This window comes from Hippocampus guttulatus, chromosome 14 (genome assembly GCF_054856545.1).
Source record: "Hippocampus guttulatus isolate MCC_2025c chromosome 14, RoL_Hgut_1.0, whole genome shotgun sequence".
Lineage (NCBI taxonomy): Eukaryota > Metazoa > Chordata > Actinopteri > Syngnathiformes > Syngnathidae > Hippocampus > Hippocampus guttulatus.
Window position 1 is genome coordinate 9,691,901 of NC_141274.1, and position 20,063 is coordinate 9,711,963.

The 20,063-nt window shown below is 45.4% G+C and overlaps 1 protein-coding gene across 2 annotated transcripts in view; it reads right to left on the reverse strand.

Annotated features, from left to right (window-relative positions):
* Positions 1–20,063, reverse strand: part of cdh24b (cadherin 24, type 2b) — a 112,546-nt gene that overhangs the window by 14,143 nt on the left and 78,340 nt on the right. For both annotated transcript variants that reach the window (XM_086129092.1, XM_086129091.1), the window contains exons 7-10: positions 12,559–12,740; positions 2,842–3,098; positions 1,882–2,018; positions 356–477 (exon numbers count right to left, since the gene is read on the reverse strand). In XM_086129092.1, the coding sequence (XP_085985218.1) occupies positions 356–477; positions 1,882–2,018; positions 2,842–3,098; positions 12,559–12,740 (698 nt within the window). The remainder of the gene's footprint in view (positions 1–355; positions 478–1,881; positions 2,019–2,841; positions 3,099–12,558; positions 12,741–20,063) is intronic.

The following is a 20,063-nucleotide window of genomic DNA, read 5'->3' on the forward strand; positions in this document are numbered from 1 at the left end:
TTATACTCTAGAGAGAAAATATACATGTCTCACCTGGAGGTTATTACAACATACAGTTCAGCTCCAATTTATTCCTATCCTGGTAAAGAATGGACAAAATATACACGCCCACAAGTATTCGTATTCTATTCTGTAGATCAATAGTTGAATAGGATTGTACTCGTAATTATGTTTGTGAATGTTTGTGAAGATTGTGAATCCGCAAAACGATGAGAGAATCCTGTTTCCTCATGAAATGCCAGATCTGAAATGTCATTCCATTTTCGTGCACAGATCCGCCGTTCCAAAGCTTTTGTCCAAATGCACCGTGCATACATTTGAAACATATGCGAGCTCCTACGGAGAAGATATTTACCTTTCCAGTGGTGGATGAATCGCACATGGCCGTGGTGTATTGCCTGTCCAGCTCGGGAGCATTGTCATTCAGGTCTAACGTCTCGATAGCAACCAGAACCCGAGACACCTGGCTGGGGTTGTCTGAAAAAGCAATTAAGAGACAGATTGTTTACAACACAAAGTCCACACAAACGGCTCCAAATATAAAATTCCATGAAGAAAATTCCCCGATGCAGTAAACATGCCCGTGAATGCACACAAAGGTGCAATGCGCGCTCCATTAAAACGGCTCAATTGTACTTGTGGGTAAACTCCAGCATTTTGGTGTTAATCCAAACCTTCGCACTCAGATCCCATTAGTGAGTTTGCTGAATATAAAGTCTGATTTGGCTGCTGCTGCAGCTCTCACCTCCTCAGCTGGAAAATAACCGATGTTTCCACTGCGCCAGACACACATAAAATTGCTCCGTTCTGAGGCACAACAGCCCGAAGAGCGCCTATGTGTCTCTGTGAGAGTGAGAATGGGGCGAACAATCAATCTGCATGGAGTTACGCAAGAGATGTCGTTCAAATGGATTAGCGGAGGGTCTTCCGTCGCTCATTCACTTGGATTGACACACTTGAACGGGCTCTCACGGCCACGCTGAAAATATGTTCGGTCCCATTCTGAGCTCGACATCCCACTGCCTCATTTTAGGCTGTGGTTGTGAGACAATTCGGGCACACGCACACACACACAGTGCGACTGCTTCCCATTCCCGAAAACATCTTTTATTGTACTGTCATGCCATAGGAGTGAACGGTGCGCCCGTGGCCATCATGAGACCTGCTGCGCACAACGTCAACACCGTCTCCAGCAGTTTGTTTATTAGATGGGGCTCATTACCGCAGACAGACACTCGCTGGGCTACTCTGTCAACACAACACCGCTCCCACAACAAGCCCAGAGTACCTTTCAAGGCAAACCACGGACTTTATCCATGGCGAGACGGTATTGGAACATTGTCGAGGGAGATTGTTGTGGAAATGAGGTATTTTGCATGTATGTAAATGTTGAGTTCTGCAAACCTTATGCAAGAGGGATGGTGGTTGGTAAGACGCACAATTAACAAGCGATGCTCAAAAAACTCTGCATGCTCAAGAGTTTCTGCTTCTTTTAGATGGTTGTTTGTCAATCAAGTTGCCATTCTTCGTGAAGCGCAAGTGGACACAGTTCACTTCAGAGGTGACGCTATACTGCCCTGAGATTTGAATAAGCTCTACTCTTTCTTTCCTTCCTTTGCTTTGCTTTTCCCTTTTCAGTTTGAATCCCGGCTCATCGTAACTCCAAATGCACAGTATACTGACGGAACAAAATATGAACCCAAGTCTTCCGACTGGTTTGGAAATTCTAAGCGGCACAAGGGAGACCGTGCCTTTCGGTCACCATGTAATTATGACCAAAAACTAAACACACTGATGAATGGGTAAAAGGGTCCATGGTGGTAAAACGAGTGAACACATGATGTATCCCTGTGAAGTGACATGCAAAGAATGACTTCTAACCTCTCTGGGTGGCAATGACAGTAATGTTGTGCCAGTGCTCACGTTCCCGGTCTAATTCCATGGCTGTCGTGATGAGGCCCGAGTCTGGGGTGATGCGAAATAGAGCCTCTGGGTCTGACTGAGGATCAATGGAGAACCTGGAGAAAGGCAAGTGAGAAAAATAGAGAGAGAGAGAGAGAGAGAGAGGAGAGGTAAAGTAAGGTACCAAAAAAAGAGGGGGGGGGCATAGAGAGGTAAAGTACAATAAAATAGTTACGCTGAAGGGAAGAGAAAAAAGCAGCGCGCGTGCGGCAGAAGAAAACAGGCCGCCAATGTGCGAGGGAGCGATAAGAGAAAGTCTGCATTCAAATGGCCAAAGCATTAATACAGGGAGATTCTCAAAGATGATAGAGAGTCTTTTGAAGTGCTACAGATCATTTGAATATCTCTTTTGAAACATCAACTATCATTCCTCCCACACAATCGCTATTAGCACTTTTGCCGATGATAATTGGGACATCATTCAGTTTTGTTGCCGACAAATTACCACCTTAGCGTCCTCAAAACCATCGGAATAACCTCTTGCAACAAAAGAAGCTGAGGATCCGTGCAAGTTTCCGTGGTTGCTTTCTGGCCCTGGGGAACAGCGAGTGGGCTTTCGGTTAGCTTAAATAATTTGTTTAGCGGTAAACGTTGCTAAGCTTCTATCCGAGGAGCTGAATATTCCTGATTTACAAATGGATCTGTGAATAAATTCTTCCTCTGAGACATAAAAAAGTACAGTAGTGCCGCTCCAGCGTGAGAAAATATTGAAATGAGGAGTTTGATGGAACGATAGGACTTTGAACTGTCAAATAAAGGCCATGAAAAAGTCTGAACAAAGCTCTATTTAAGCATTGCCTTGCGCGTGTCAAACAAAAGCATTGTCAAGAAAGAGATAGAGGTACATTTCCTTTTATTTTGAGATTGTGGCAATTATACCTGATGTTATTCGTCAGACCGGTATCTGGGTCCACAGCACTGACTCGGCCCACGGTGCAGGCTGGGGGGCAGTTTTCGGAAACGTCCATGTGATATCGTGCCCTGGAGAACCTCGGAGGTTCGTCTGCATCCAGCACCGCTACTCTGATGGAAGCGCGGTCTTTAATCGATCCTCGACGCAAGAAGCGAGGGTCCACGGTGGGATTCAGAACCTCCACAGAGAAAGAGTAGGAACTGCGGCTTTCATAGTCTACGGCCTGGAGAGAGAACGAGTGCGGTTACAGTGGCTGGATGACGTGTGAGGCATCACAGAGTAGAACCACGTTCGCTTTGGATGGACACGTTGCAGTGTGGACTCTGTAACGCTTTTAAGAGCAGCGCTATGCAAATTAGGTTGGTTTTTTTCCCCCTTTACACGCTATTTTCGGCCTCCCAATACTGCAAGCGTCTGTTTGCATATCAAAAGCAGAAAGATGGAAAAAAAGAATTGCAGGGAATTTTAATCAGAGATTACTTTTGACGTTGATTTAAACAATGTCAGGTTTTTGAGATGTTTTCTCTTTTGTTGTTGTTTTGAGGCTTGACCATAAAAGCCTGCGCAATACAAAATTTTGCCCTGTAATGTAATTTATAGCTAACGTTGTTTCAGGGGAAAAAAAATAATAATCCACCCAAAACTGAACCTAACCCTCATTCATAAATATTACCCAATAGAACATTATAATTCAGACTATATTATTATTATTGAAAAATGAGGATGCAAGAGAAAAAATACGGTCAGATTCGAAATCAGCGCAAAAAAAAAAAAATACATATACTTTAGAAAAGTCGACTTGCATCTCTGAAAATGTGTTGACCAGTGCTAGTGTGAGAGAAAATAACAAGAGGCGAGGAGCTGCTGTCAAAGAACATTTAAAAGAAGCAAAAGAAGAGTTAAACATCATCATGGCGCACGATACTTGGACTTAGTACTTTGAAATGTGATTTTATGATCGGTTGACTGTTTATACAGACAGTACATCACTATGCCAACTCCAAGCAGACACCTGCTTGGAGCCTCACTATGATTGAATTGAAAGCCTTTCGTGTCACAGCAAAAAGTGGTCGTCGAGATTGCTTTTTGGAACGGAACCCGCTCACGTCCTGCTTGCTTGTTACCAGACTTGTTTTGGGACCCGTTTGCCGGCGGTGGCCATGTGATTAGGGGCCTTATATGTAAAGCAAGATCTCGAAAGCTATGATCATCTCGGCAGGGCAGCTTGTTACACAAAGTGGACCGACAGACACACACCCAGGATCATTTTTGGGTGTACAAAACATTCATGAGCGCGGCTGTGTTTATGAGCTGCTCCGAGGGCTCCTTTTCATTGCACGTGGCTTTAGATCTTCTGTCACTATGCTTGTTCTTAAAGTATGTCTGTAAGCACGTATCATTCATTGATGAGTGGCACAGAAAAAGAAGAGCGGGGAGCGGATAAATAGGATCTCAGGCTTCGCGGAATATTTGCTGTCAGTTTCTGGTAGAATAAAAAAAAAAAAATCATTGTGAGGGTTCAGGCTTCACTGGGAATATTGATATCCCACTTCCTCTTCTCTTTATTTCTGATCCCTCATTTTCTATTCCACCACATCCCCTTCTCCGTGGGCTGTAAACCTCAGCAAAGTGCTTCAGAGAAAGTCGGCAGTTTCAGCAAGAAAAAGAAAAATGTTACATTGGAAACGAGAAAGCAAATTGCTGGGATACCCGCAGAGGGGATGGTAAAAAAAAAAAACAAAAAAACAAACGTGTTGGGAAACGCAACAACAAAATGTTTGGTGAGAGAGGCAAAGACAAAGAGACGGTGGGCGTGCGTGTGCGTGTTGTGGCGCAGATGGAAAAAAAAGTTCTCTTCACGCGAGTCCTATTAACGGGAAGAACTCGAAAATCAGTCTGGGGAGGGGAGGTGTCACTTGCTCTGTGAGTATACACTCATCACTATCGCCCTCCTTTTATCATCGGGCACAACATCATGCCAATCTGCCTCCCCCATCTCTCTCCCTGACACGCTCCATCACCCGCCCAGCGATGCCCGCCCATCTCGTTTTTTTTCCTAATGTGTCGGTGATCGGGGGCAAGCTCGAACAAACCTCCTCGCACACTCAAAAGCTTCAGCCCTCATTCGTCCTAAAAGGAAACACTTATCACCCACAAGCTCAAGTGCACCATGTTTTGCTCCCCGCATCAATTATTTGCCTCGCGTCCATTAATATTTTCATGCACTGACACGTTCCGCCGCTTCACATTTTTAGATTCCTCTGCCTCCAACCACATTTTCTCTCACCTTGGCCGTCAATTACATATTTTAAGCCTCGGTCATTCTTCATGTTTTTCCTGATATTGTCAGCAAGATGATCGTATTATTGGAGCCGCAAATGAGTACGCCTACTGTTGAATGGTTCTTTGTGTGGGTGGTGGGCACCACAAACAGAAAGCAGAGTTAAATGAGAGTTCAATTTCCCCGTGAGCGAGTTTAATGATTTCATGAATATGAAAAAAATATACTGTCAAGCTTCACAACTATATTAAATAGAATTCATGACAGGTTGTTGTAAAAGAACACATGGGCGGGTCAATGTCATTGTTAAAATGATGTGCCATACGGGCCTGATCAGTACTTTTTCGAGCCTCTGGATTTAGACGCTTTTTATTAATGCGGACCCTCCACTGCGTATAAATTGGCGAACGAAGGCAGCCCTATCAAATAGGTGTTATTCACAGAGGCGGACAAAGCGGGTGTTTTTCCGTCACAAACCAGGTCATTACAGATGTACGTTCTCAGTCTATCACTCCCGTGTTGCTGACGACGGACTGAAACAGGAATATACACCGCGGGGTTACTTCGAGCAGACTGCGTTGATTATGGGCTCATCTCATTGCACGTTCCTAAAAGGCCTCGCTCTCTTTACATGCTAGCACCCGCCACCAGAAATTCCGTCGAGGAAGTGAGGAGATGACAAAGATGTGAGGGGGGAGGAGGTAGACATGTTTTGGGGTTCCTGACCTGATGAGCCAATGGGAGCGGGTGGTCACCACATCAATACAGGCGGGACCGCAGCTCAAGTGTTATGTCAGCAACTGATTTCTTAGGGTTTTACTTTTATAACAAGTATACAGGGTAGGTAAGGGGAAATGTATCCGAGAAAAAAGCATCCATTTTTGTTAGAAAACACAATGGCATAAAAGTTGGTATGAAAAAAAAAGCAACAATTTATTACATTACAAAGCCATCATTGCTTAAAATGCATTCAATTGTTCATTTAAAAAAGATGCATAAAATCCGGCATCTTCAATGAGGAGAAATATTATTTGGAGCTTTTAAAGAACAACGAATGGAAAATAAATTATTGATGTTTAGAACCCACACAATATATTCATCTAAAAACGGACACGCGCACGCATAAATATGCAAACACACACGCACACGTTTTTTTCTTCTTTCTATTATGCACTAATTTCATGGTCCTTTTTTACAATTCATTTGAGTGGGTGTGGAGAGAAAGGATTAACATTCATAATAGTGGCCATTATGAAATGCATTAGCGCATCTGCCTCACATCAGGTGAATCGAGCCGCTCTGTGACTGACCGGCCAACAGACCGTGGCGTAACCCGCCACTCACTTGACATCAACTGTGTAAGGCTACAATTACTCCTGAACTTAATGTAAAACAAGTGGGATGGAAAATGGATTGATCAGCCTTTATTGCGGCGGAAGGTCGGTCACTGACAGTCTCCTGTTTCGTTGGCGGACTGACGACCCACGAAAACATTTAAACACTGACAGAATAAGAGCAGACGGAAGCGATTTTAAGGCAATCACCCGAACCGTCACTAACCAAAAAAAGCACCTTTGGCAAAGATCACAATCTACTGTTTGTAAAAGACTGCATGAGAAAAGAGCACAGGGTACGTCAGAAGATGCAAATAGTTGACATGTATTAGCCGGGAAAACAGAAACGTACCAAGAAGTATCGAGACGAGCATCCAAAATATTTGGATTTGAGAGTGTTTTGTGGTCTGATGAGCCAAAGATGAACCTTGACCAAAGTAGAAAAAAAAAATTCTACAGCTTTGAGAAATACAGGATTTGTTCATGAATTCAAGCATCATCTGTGATGAACACGATGGCATTAAAAAAAAATAAACTCAACACAGACACACTTAGTCTGATGATCGAGAGCGATGCAAACAAACCGATCCGGGGATCCGCATGAGGATAATGATGACCTAAAATTGTCAAAGGGTTCGAGAATCGGTCAGTAAATCTATAGACACAAACCCCATAAAGGAATGCATATGACCATCTGTCGGGAAGGCCGAAGGTAGTCTTGGTGTTTCTGAAATGTGGATGTCTGGGGATTGATTGCTTTGATATGCTGTGATTAAGAGTAATGTCACCCCCCCCCCCCCCTCCTCCTAACAATTGGCATTCAGAATCATCTAGTTTGAACATACTGTGTAATTTCCATTTTTAATGCCTCTCATAATTAGGAGAAATTAATTAGCTAACCTACTTGCCGGAGTAATGAAACGTGATGCACGCCTCCCCAAAGAAGCTGACCCGGAGGCAAACATGCTCAGTTTACAGTGTGTGTGCGCGTCTGTGTTTGGCTCGCATACAATCGATGCACACGACTTGCCGGGCTCGGTTCGATGTTCTGAGGTGGTTCTCCGGTCTCGCTGTCTGCACTGTAATCGATGATTTGCAAAATAGTCGATGATCAGTTGAACACAAGGAGAGCATGTGGCTCTTCGAGGGACAGCTTTACTTCCTGTGCGCGTGTACCGCCGTCCTTGGTCTTTTTTTTTTTTTTTTTTTCGTCCTACCGTAGCTTCTAAATCAAAATCGTACATCGCATTTGTCTGATGACAAGGGCTTTGGACATTTCTGCCAACCAGCATCACTCCAAGAGTTGAGAGAACCAAGCTTCTTCTTAATCTCCCTTTTGACTTTGTTCTCCCGATGCCGTCTTTCCTCACCGCGTCTTATGTCTTTCCCTGATGTCACTCTCAAATGCGGCGAGCTTCCCATTTTCAACTTCTGACCAAGACGTCGCTCGCTCTCTTCTTTGCCCTCATCGCTTTCTTCCTCTGCGGATGTGAACACAATCTCTCCCGGTGAGAAAACAAACACGGATAATCCCGGGCTCGCCGCCGGCGTGTGACCGAGGATAAGACAGCCGTTTTAAATGTGAGCATATGGAAATCATCACCGCAAACTGACACGAGCACAAGCTTGCTCGTCCCTCGGGTACATGGCGGAACTCTGCAGGGGCATAAACGGACGGCTTACGTAGCTCACAGCTGCTTAAATGGGACGCACCTCCCGAACAAGGATGATACTGATGTGTCATGATCTCAATTGATCAACGCGAAGCGGATCGAAGAAATGCACACACCATCTCTGTGTCCGTCTACGTGCGCCAATATACAAGGCTTGATACTAAGTTCTGCACTGGAAGCACAAAAATGAGTGCGATGGAGATTTTTATTTCTTTGAAAGGAACCTCAATTAGCACAGCAGCAACTAGCAAGAACCCACCCACCGAATAGTTCCCACAGTCCATTAGAAGGCACGACTGAAGTCGAGGAGCAATTGCGCCACAAAAGGCGATGCTAATTCGCCAATTAACTTCCACTTATACTTCGGCCTTGTTCATATGCTCTATCAAAACTCAATTGGGTGCAATATGAGGAGCCTTTTTAGGAAATGGCACGCTCACCGATTAAAAAGAAAAACTAAACCATTCAAAAAAGAAAAGATAAATCCAGAAAAAAAAGGAATGAATTTCAAATGTGGATGCGCACTTATTTGTGCCGTGCGTGGATGCGAATAAGGCTTCGTCACAGAAAAACAATCTTAACAGTCTGACGTGGCCCGCAGAAAATGTTCAGCGCAAATGAGGCGGCGGAGCAAAGGGGGCATGCCAAGAAGGGTTTTGGAAGATTTCTCTGCGAGTTTGCATCTGCTTGCTTTTAAACTTTGGGCGTCTCGTGCATTTGAGATGTTTGCGGGCACATCGGTCACAGAGGGCCGGAGTAACGAAATGCGCAGAGACAGTGGCTGATGATGCCGGGAGAGGGCGAGGAGGGCCAGAGCGGGAGAGATGAATGTTTTTTTTTTTTGTTGCCGGAGGTTTCTGTGGGACAGAAAGTAAATAAGCGGCGATAAGCAGCAGGCGGCTTCGGCGGGCAGCCAGACTTGCGGGATTTTAATGACCCGCCTTCTTTTGGTTGTCCCTGGCATTTCCATGTCTTCACCGCGTCGTCTTCCTCTGGCCGCTCCGATGCAGCTCACCCACGTCTTCTTCTGCCCCGCGGTCGTCTTCTCCTCTTCCAACCTCATTTTAACTCTTTCCATCAGCTCCCGCTCTCTAAATCTGCTTGAACACGCAGTCCAAGTCTCTTAGCCACCTGCCATCTGCCATCATCCCGCTGAGGTAGACGAGCGAGTACGACACGGCATCTTTCCTTCCATTCTCAAGCCGCCGATCTCGCCTCCTGTCCTCCGTCCTCACGGGTGAAACGGAGAGAGCGGCAAGGTCAAGCGAGTCCTATCCTGCGCCTCTGTGTACTTGATCTCCTCGTGGTTTTATTAGCGCCCGCGTCCTTGTGTGCGTCTCCACTCAGCGTGTTCCCACAATTTGTGTGTCTGTAATCGTCCATCGGCTGTGAAAGAGATTTAGCAGACAGCAGCGGGGTGACAAGCGGGGGTCAAGGCCAACTTGACGGTGACACAAATTGTTTCGCTGGGAAGTCCCTCCTACTCAGGGGGAGGGGGGGGGGGGGGGTTTGAGGGCACACAGATCCTATCGCATTCTCCCCTGTTAAAATCCATTTTGGCCTCCTGAGTGCTCATTATTGCCCGAACTTAAATCAACACAGAAAAACATACACAATCTGTTTCAGAATAAAATCTTATCAGGCTTCTTGTGCTTTTGTTGGAGGTTGGGGATGGGATGTGTGTGTGCGTGTACGTGTGTAGGTGGGGGTGGGGGTGTGATTTAGTTCTCTTGCTCGTTCGCTGAATTTGGTGGCAGACAAGGCTACTTTTGATCCCATTCTTATGTGCAATTTTCGTCGGCTCCTCTCGAGAGATTCCATCAGGTTTTTGCCTTTTGCCGCTGTCAATGCACCCGATTGTCGAGGTAATTTGAACGTTTCTTTCGCCCCGCGTTTCACGTTGCGGTCATTCTTCTTGGCCGTCCATCTTTCCTCATCTCTCTCTGGTTTTATGGAACTCCTACCTCCTTGTTATGGCACTCAGTCCTGTCAGTGCTTCACAGGACCTCCTTTCAGCTTCCCTCCCTCAACCCTCTCATCTTCTCTACTTTTATTCATCCCTTTCCTTTCTCATCAGTCTCTGGGCCTAACTTTCAATTTCTTTCTCGTAGCACATCTCACTGTATCCGCCCTCTCCCCAACGCTCGGCTTCACTTCAAAGGAGATTTGGAGAAAACAATCCTGTTCTGCAAAAACCTCAGAGGTTGGATTGGTGCCCCCCCCCCCCCCCCAGCAATCCTACTGAACTGAGCTGAGTCATTTCAAAGGAATATCACATGGATTTCATATTAGCTTTGCACTTTCTATTTACATTCCAAAAACTGAAAATATCTCGTGTTAGTGAGTGGAAAACCGTGTATCTTGATAGCTCAATGAAATCTCAATAAAAATACATCTTCTATTTAGAAATGTGTCATGATCTCACTCACGAGACTACATCACTTAAAGGCACACATTTCAACACACGGATACTACAGTATGTACACGGATTACACTTGACGAAGCCAATTTCTTTCTTTACATTCTACTTTGTTTTATTATCCTTCTATAAAAAAAACAGTATGATATATTCTTTATTTAAAACGGTTGAAAAAATGCGATGGTTTGTGGACAGTGGAGCGGATTCACGGCCTTTCAACTCGTTTTAATGGGGCGGGCTGATTTGATGTCACAATAAATTGACCTGCGAGCTTTGCCACAGAGCAAATGAAAGTCATGATTCAAGGTGGCACATTCGTCTCAAGCGAGTGCCCCTCTGACATATTTAAAACTGAGCGCTAATAACCCGACATAATGTTGCGATTACTCGTACGGCGCACGATTAGCAGCTTAGGGCCAACAACTTTCAGCTGTGTGTCTGGCACCCCAGGAAAGGTTCATGATAATCACGGCACGTTCCAACGTGAAATGTATCGCGTCACAAAAGTAGACATGTAATCGACGCGATATATCGAGCAGCCTCTCTTGCAGCGAGCTCGCGTTCCCCTGCGTACAAAATAGCGTCGTGATCACACATGCGGTTGATGGCATGAAGCCGACATATTTATGTGTGTCAAGTGTCGGAGGGACTTTTGAGCAGATGCTCAAAAAAGAATGCGAGAAGCTCTTGTGGTCCATCTCCCACTCAACTCTCACTTCATATGACGCGTATATGACGACGACCCGCATCCCGACGCAGATGCGGACGACGTATTTGAATAAAGTAGGAATGGGAACGAGCAGGTGAGTGCGCTCGTCACACCGCTGCGGCCACACATTTTCACGAGGATGTGATTATCGGGGGTGACAGCCATCTTAGCAAATGACTGTTCAAAATTGTCATCATCTCGCATTGCACTTGGGGGAACTATTAGCCAGCTGAACCCAGAATGAAATGAGCAGATTCTCATTTTGGCTTCTGCATCTACAAACCTTCCAAATGGAAATTCTGGCTGAAAGGCAGCTCTAACTTGTCCTAACATATTTCTAGCCCATTAGGAATTATTTTTATTTAAATGGGATGACTTTTTGCTGTATCTGGACCGAAAGGGCCAACGGTATTTACAATTTTAAAACAACGGCCTCACCCTGGGGCACACTGCGCATTTATTCATTCACATTTTTAACATTGTGTGGAGTGCAGACAATTGACTTGCAGTTTGACAGTTTCACCTTTCACACCCCCAAAATCTTTTTGGTTTTTTTTTTTTAAAGCCATCATATTTTTAAATGGATGTTGAAAGTAGTATACTTACAGTGTAATACCCTCGCATGTGGGAAAGGAGACCTTTTCGGCTGTTTGCCAAACACAAGGACAACAGTAAAACACATCAAGACAACAAGCGCAGTCACACAAGAGCTGCTTTCAGCCACAGATCACGCCCCGGCACTCACACGCAAGCTTGCTGATGTCACAAGCACCTCACCCGGTCCCGCCTCTCAAAGGCAAGTGTATGTGCACAGATAGTACGATATGAGCTTGCATAACGGGCTTGTTTAATGAGTGTTTTAATAAGTTTAAATTGGCTCAAAGCCTGTATTGTAGGTGGGGTATAACTACATTGAAAAAATTGTTCATTTACTTATTTATTCTTTTAACGTGTTCTCTCAATAGTCGTGATTTTCACATATTGGGTTTGGAACACGTTTGGAACACATCCTCTGCAATAAGCGCCTTCACTGTGATGTCAACAACACACGAGATTAACCTGAGAAGATCTCCATCAGGAAATGATCAGGATAGTTATTCTGCAGAGCTTGCCGTTGAGCCGATCATTTAAATCAGGTTTATTGGTGGAGGGAAACATGCAGGATCGGTGCCTCCGAGGACCGGAGTTGGTGACCCCTGACCAATATGATGAGTATTGAGCAGGGGAATCTCAGACTCTCACGAATGTCCTGTCAACTTTCCCTCACCTTGTTTAGTATGATGAGCGCCTCTTGGTTCACCGCTGTGATGTTGAACGTGTCGCCGGTCTCCCCCTCCAAGATGGTGTACTCCAACTTGGCGTTGTCGCCGAGGTCGGCGTCGCTCGCCGAGATCCGTCCGATTTCAGCCCCCGGGACGGCCAGCTCGGATACGGAGAAGGACCACATGCCTGAGGCAGACAAGTGGAGAATTACCATGAGGGAAGCCGCGTCTGTTCCATCTATCGCATGAAGCGCCACACCAACGAGTTAAACGTCTCATTTGGCTTTTGAAGTGTTTCAAAAGGATGCTTCTCACCTGCTGCGCGTCAACGTTTACGCCACTAATATTCTCTTTCGATAACGCAGCATTTGATTTTTACATGCTCGGGCGGATTAGAGAGATAAAAGAAAATGAGAGGCTTGCGTTTGAATACTCCAAACTGACATTTTAATAAAAAGGTCATTTCTGCCGACCAAATTTACAGGATAATAATAATTAAAAAAAAAAAAAAACATTTTAACGAAATGATGAGATGGCTCAATTTGATTCGGAAAGCATTTACAAAAGCAGCCAGAGCTGGAACAAAGTGCTTCACGTCAAACCTGAACATAAAACATCGAACAAAAACAAAAACTACCAGCGCTCTATACCAGTGGTTCTTAACCTGGGTTCGATCGATCGAACCCCGGGGGTTCGGTGAATCAGTTTCAGGGGTTCGACAGAGCCTCTGCCATGGAGCTTAAGACACACCCGAATCAACATGTCATTTAGTTATGAGACTTCCCTCTCCACAGCTGACGTATTTAAGCTTATAAACTGAAATGAGACTTTGGGGGAGATTTTGAAGCGTCTGTTCATTCAGAAAAGCGTTTGTGATGTCAGAAACGAGCAGTCGCAGTCTCTGTTCCGAGTGGTTGAAAGGAATTGAAGCTGGGGCTTTCAAGTTCTTCCACACCAGGAAATATTTAAAGCCAATGTTAAAAGCCATCATACAGAGAGGCTATTCCTAAACATGTCTTTATTCATGGTCATCTAATATTTAAACAAGAATGTAAGCAAAAATAAAAAATAAAAATAGAATTATCGTGTAGTATAGAAGGAAAAAAACGAATCCTGAAAACGATCTCTATTCGGCTCACAGACAAACTCCACCAACAGCGTATCTTGCTGAGCATAAGCAGAACCGGATGCGGCGTTGACATTTGTGTCTGTACCAAACGGAGAGTACTTTTTTTTCCTCTCTGCGTAGTGGAACAAGCAGTCAACACGAGAAGCAGGAACCTCATCTGTCAGATGAGCAATTTAATGGCGAATCGGATCGATTGAAGCACAAAAAGCAAACGTTGCCTCATATATGTGAAATGGAAAAGAAAACAACGTCATGCCTGTCTCATTTATCCCGGCACATCAATTAATAGATTTGAGAATTAGCATCTTTTTATGCCCTTTGATTATTTTAATTGCTGCTTGAGAAAAATCTCAATAATAATCAAATTTTGTGTTGTCTAAATTTTCCCGCGGTGCTAACGAGCTTTTGGGATTTCCTCTGCAAATGTTTCCAAGCAATAAATGTGACAGTTATGTTTGGGTCATTTCAGGCCTCTTAAGGCCTGCGTAACATCTGCGACTGTCAACTACATTTCCTTCATTTTTAGTGATTTAGAATTACGTGATTGCTGAACATCTGCATTCTCTTCATCTTCTCAAGCCTCTGTAGAGTTGCTGAGAGGGAACAAAAGGGAACTTTTTCCTTCTTAAAGACGTAATCACAAGTGATATCTGCAGATAGGTTCACTTATTTCTGAGTACTGAACAAGGACATAACAGTTGAGTAATTTCTGCTCGACTCACACTATTCTTACTTTTTTGCAGAATGGAATAAATGACTTTGCTCTACGCGGCTAAACAGGTTGAATGGCTGAAATTACACCTGTGGCCATAATTTGCCTTCTGAACAGAGGAAGCTGATTTTCTGTTATAGTATATGAATGTCCTCACGGACAGAATGGAGCTGGATTTAATTGTGCCTTATTGGCTTTGTTACACGTGAGTAATGTTTATTGGAGTGAATGGTTTTGTACACAGTGTACTTGACAAAAGGGACAGTCAGCGCCAGCGAATCAGAGTTCAATGGCATTTGATGCAGCACGATGGCCTCGCTTCCGGGAGTGACGCCGATTCGCAGGGCTGAAAAGCAGACCACTCGAAATGATGTGCCTTTTGGCTCATGACCTGATAGCAAATTCGGAACGTTATTGACATGACAAGAGACTGTGGCTTCTATTGCTCTCAGATACACAGAGAATGTGAAGAGTATTTTGTCACAAACACACTGACAGAGCATCGCAAAAAGCTGGAACAGGAAAAGAAGCTTTCCTCCCAAAGACTCCCAACATCCCTTCCTCCTGCGATGGACCGGAAGGGAGTAAAGCTACGAGAGGAGAATCGGTTAAAAAAAACAAAGCCGCTTAAAAACAGCTTCCTAGATGGGAAAGGAGAAGAATGAAGAGTTTACTCGTGATAGCCGCGCCTGTTGAAATGATTGAAAAAGGAGACCTCGATACACAGGAAGTCGTCCATCCATCCATCCATTTTCCGAACCGCTTGATCCTCACTAGGGTCGCGGGGGGTGCTGGAGCCTATCCCAGCCATCTCCGGGCAGTAGGCGGGGGACACCCTGAATCAGTTGCCAGCCAATCGCAGGGCACACAGAGACGAACAACCATCCACGCCCACACTCACACCTAGGGACAATTTAGAGCGTCCAATCAGCCTGACATGCATGTTTTTGGAATGTGGGAGGAAACCGGAGCACCCGGAGAAAACCCACGCAGGCCCGGGGAGAACATGCAAACTCCACACAGGGAGGCCGGAGCTGGAATCGAACCCGGTACCTCTACACTGTGAAGCCGACGTGCTAACCACTGGACTACCGGGCCGCCCCACAGGAAGTCGTCGTAAATTAAAATCCTGCATTCTTTGATGGCGAGTTCAGGAGGAGGCTTGAAGGAAGGGGGGCAATAAGATGGACGACAGGATTGTGACTACATGGAGGGTGGCGGTGGCGGCGGCTCCGATTGAGGCATCGGAGTTGGGTGTTGAGTGGGCGGTCAAATGAGAGACGACAACTCGATTCTCTGCCCAGACATGATTTCATTTCTGCACGTGGAGAATGTGGAGAAGACATTGACTTCTACCGCAATGCTATTAGCTTTAATAATAAAAGAGAGTCACTTTTCTTTCCCATTTTCCGAGCGAGGCAATATAAAACGTGGCCTGTTGCTATTTATCTTGCCGTGTGCCGAAAGGTACCCGAATGTCATTAGCCGTTAACCGAGCGCTTCTCTGCCGTCAGTCGCCGTAAGATGAAACGTCGAGCGGGCTTCCGCCTGTCCATTAGTCCAAGGATTCTTGTGTTTGCACGCGACAGTGTTGAGACCCACTTCATTTACAAGCCATATTACATAAAAAAGAAAAAATACGTCAATAATGATGATCCCAATTAAGCTCTGATTTGTTTTTCACGTTAGAAAAAAGCTTCAGTCGGTTACAACAAAGCAAGAGACACAATGTACTGTAAAAATCAAAAAAATCTTGCTTTCAAATCCTTCGAAAATGGACCAGCTTCCAGGAACAGATTGCGTTGGAGCTTTGAGGTTACCCTGCATCATACTTTGGCTCCGTTGATATTGATTGTGCTCGAATGTCAACAACCAACCAACCGTGGGTGGGGAAAAAAAAAAAAGATTGATGGCGTAAAATCAGTTTATATGTCTGAATCACTTTTCTTGGTCACATTGCCATCCTTCACCAGCGTTGATGAATGGACGGCCGGATGAACGGTTGGATGGATGGCTAAGAGGCTTTGCCAAAAAAACAACAAAAAAAACTGACTGGCTCGGGAGCGCGTCGATGCTAAATGACAAAGTGGCAGGACGGCTGACTGATTGAGTGACTGATGTGGCCAAGAAAGGAGAAAGAACCGTCTGTGACAAGCAGAAACCGTTTCGACTCTCTGCCTCCACCTGAGAGAAGGGAGAGGAGACGTACGCCATCGAGAGATTCTTGGCCAGACTTGAACGGGAGAAAATACAACGCCGGGCTGTTACGGAGACAGAGAAAATAACTGAAATGAAGACACTTCGAGAACTACGTTTGTAGTAGTCATTCAGTTCGATATTAAAGCGGAAAGGACCGGATTTGATATGCGCTATTAATGCATATCGTGAGGCAATAGTGTACGCAGAAAACAAAAAGGATTAAAAGTAGGCCTTTATTAGCAAGCTCGGTTTTAATTAGTTTTTTTTTTTTCCATTTGCTCAACCGCTCTTAATTTAGCTCTGAAGACGTGAAACGTAATTAAGGAATTATCATTATTGGAAATGATTCCTTATTACCTAAAGGTTTGGATTATCCACATCATGATCGCGACTCTTTGCAAATGCAAGCAAGCAAACACAGCGAGCGGAAATTTGTCAACCTTTTTGTAAGATCGCGTCACTCGATTTTCCCTCATTGTACTCGAGAGAGAAAGCGAAGGCAATTAACACAAGGAGCCGTTTTACCTCAAGGAAGTGGATAGACGACACCTGATTTGACCGGATTAGAAGGGGGGCAGGATTCCTCTGGAGACAAAACAATGCCTTTATCAGGGCAATGTTGCCGTCCCGAGGCGCAAAAATTTAATTTGCCTATCGGAGGATTAAATGAACATACAAATGGCATACATTGGAAATGGCTCTCTGATCAAAGGCGAGCATTGAAAAGTCCAAATCTTCTTTTTGCTTTTAGAATGCCCCCCCCCCGTTGCAATGATTTCCATTTTGCGCATATTCGAGAAGCTGCTTTGCTAGCCATCACAGCGTGAGTAGCAGAGAATGCGAGAAAGAAATGCATTGATGGAGATAAATGGAGGTTTAGCATGTTAAATTAGTTTGTGAAAATATTTCCTAACTACCTCGACTCTCTGTCATTTCGTGTGTTTTCTCTCAAATGGCGTTCTCTTTGAAGAAAAATGAGGCTGCTGAGAACTGAAATCTCTAATTGCAAGTGCAGGGTTGATAATGTTGTACCACGTGGGAGCCTTGGCACAATTGTGAGTGCAGGTGCAGAGACGTTCAACTACAGACTCATTTATATGCATGCATGATTGTCTCCTCACCTTCTTCTTCCCATTGTTGAATTCATAATAAGTTCGGGACAGACGTAGACGACGTTGCCTCCAAGTTGCGCACGCACGGCAAATGTATGAAGCGTTTCCCCAAAAAAAAATAAAGTAAATAGGCATTTTGTATTTTCATATTGGCCCCATAAAAAAAAGAAATTGAAAAGTTGATTTGGCACATGGGCGGCCCGGTAGTCCAGTGGTTAGCACGTCGACTTCACAGTGCAGAGGTACCGGGTTCAATTCCAGCTCCGGCCTCCCTGTGTGGAGTTGGCATGTTCTCCCCGGGCCTGTGTGGGTTTTCTCCGGGTACTCCGGTTTCCTCCCACATTCCAAAAAACATGCATGGCAGGCTGATTGAACGCTCTAAATTGTCCCTAGGTGTGAATGTGAGCGTGGATGGTTGTTCGTCTCTGTGTGCCCTGCGATTGGCTGGCAACCGATTCAGGGTGTCCCCCGCCTACTGCCCGAAGACAGCTGGGATAGGCTCCAGCACCCCCCGCGACCCTAGTGAGGATCAAGCGGTTCGGAAGATGGATGGATGGATTTGGCACATGTGGTTGAAAAAATGAGTACAGAAAAAAAAAAATGATGACGTGGTGGGAGCATTTCATAGCAAAATCCGTAGCGTTGTCGGGTAATTGTCACACAGACCTTGCTGGAATACAGAACACCAGAGGCCGGTGAATCAAAAGCAAACGCACGGGGAGAAAAGTCAGCCACACACACACACACGACGACGTGAAGCCGCTCGCAGCGGGCCGCAACATCCCGTCGGGGTGTGCCGCTCTCAGTCCGGCAAGTCCGTTCATCAAGCTCGACAGAGGGAAGAGAGTGCAAGTCGGGGAAAGGAAGAGGAGCAGTAAACAGGCTGAGGATGAAAGGTAACTTTGCAGCGCGAGGAGCAGAAAAAAAGCCAGTGCTCAAGGTCCGCTGAACAAGGCGGAGCCGCGTGTGTGTGTGTGTGTGTGTGTGTGTTTAGCAGGCAGGAAGTGAGGATGGACTGACGCAGAGGACAAGAAAAGGGGGAAAGCTCCTATTAACATGGAAATGGCTTCCTGTTCTCCGACTCTCCGACGGCGCGGCAAAGAGGAGAAAGGCTTTAGCGCCGATTATTCTGCGTGAGAGGGCACGCTGCCAGGTCAGATGAAGTGAGACCCGAAAAAGAGGAAATTGTTCCGACAGTCTGTTTGCACCCCGTTTCCTTCCGGTGTGTTCTCTCCGAGAGCCGAGGCCAAGCCCGCTGCCGTAAAATCGAAGTGATGTATACACTTAATTTCTACTAACGGAGCTAATGGAGTACACTGGGAGAGAGAATTGGACCCATTTGTTGGCTTTAATGAAGTTTTACATTTGCCGGTAGAAAGTCAAGAAGCAAAGCACCTGGGGACCACGCGGAGAATTGAAGACCCTCTCGGCCTTTAGAAAGGCTGGGCTATCTCGATCGGAGGTCGCCTGGAAACAATTTGTTGTACGTGGCGATTACCGCGCCATGAATTTTCCCCTCACGGGCTGTATTGGATTGAGGATGAAAATCCTCGTTGAAGAGAAACTCTGCCTTTGGATCGCACACAGCGGTGGCCGATTTGATGCCGCTCTAACGATGCGGCGTGCGGGTGCGAGGCAGAAGCAAGAGGGAGATAGCGGAAAAGAAGGGGGGTGGGAGGGGGGGGCACAACCCATGAGAACAACTGCCGCGCACATATAGGACACACACACAACGCGGTTGGTGGGCCGCGGCGGCACTCCCACCCAGTCTGAGTAAGGGCATAGAAGAATTTATCCAAGCGGCCGTTTGTAATGCGCTACCGTTGACTCCAGGGCAAAGGCTTTGCCGCGGAAGGCCCAACTGTGCGCCATGATAGAAGGGAAAAAATTTCCGTCTGCAAAGGCTTTTCTTGCCTGAACAATGTCTTCGCCCCGTGAGTAGAAGGCTTATACAAACGCGCGTGCACCATTTGGGAGAATCTTCAACGCTGCGGATGTGTATGCGTTGTCATGTGGATATATTTGCATATTCAGGAGGAACTGATACACATATCACATTTGCAGCATTTTGAAGATGTCATATTTAGCTCCAAAGCAAAAAAAAAGTAAAGCATCCCCAATTAAAAGATAATGCTCAGCTTAATTGACACTCTCAGAGAGGTATTCGTGTTTTTTCATCTTAGTAGATTCATGTGTACACTGGAAAGAATTTGTCGCTAAAAGAACAGTAAATGACTGGCGGAAATTTATTTGTAATTCATTTTTACAGTACTGTATTTTGAATGGGCTGCACGGTGGGCGACTGGTTTGCACGTCAGCAGAGGTTCAGGGTTCGATTCCGGTTCCGGCTGTTGTAAT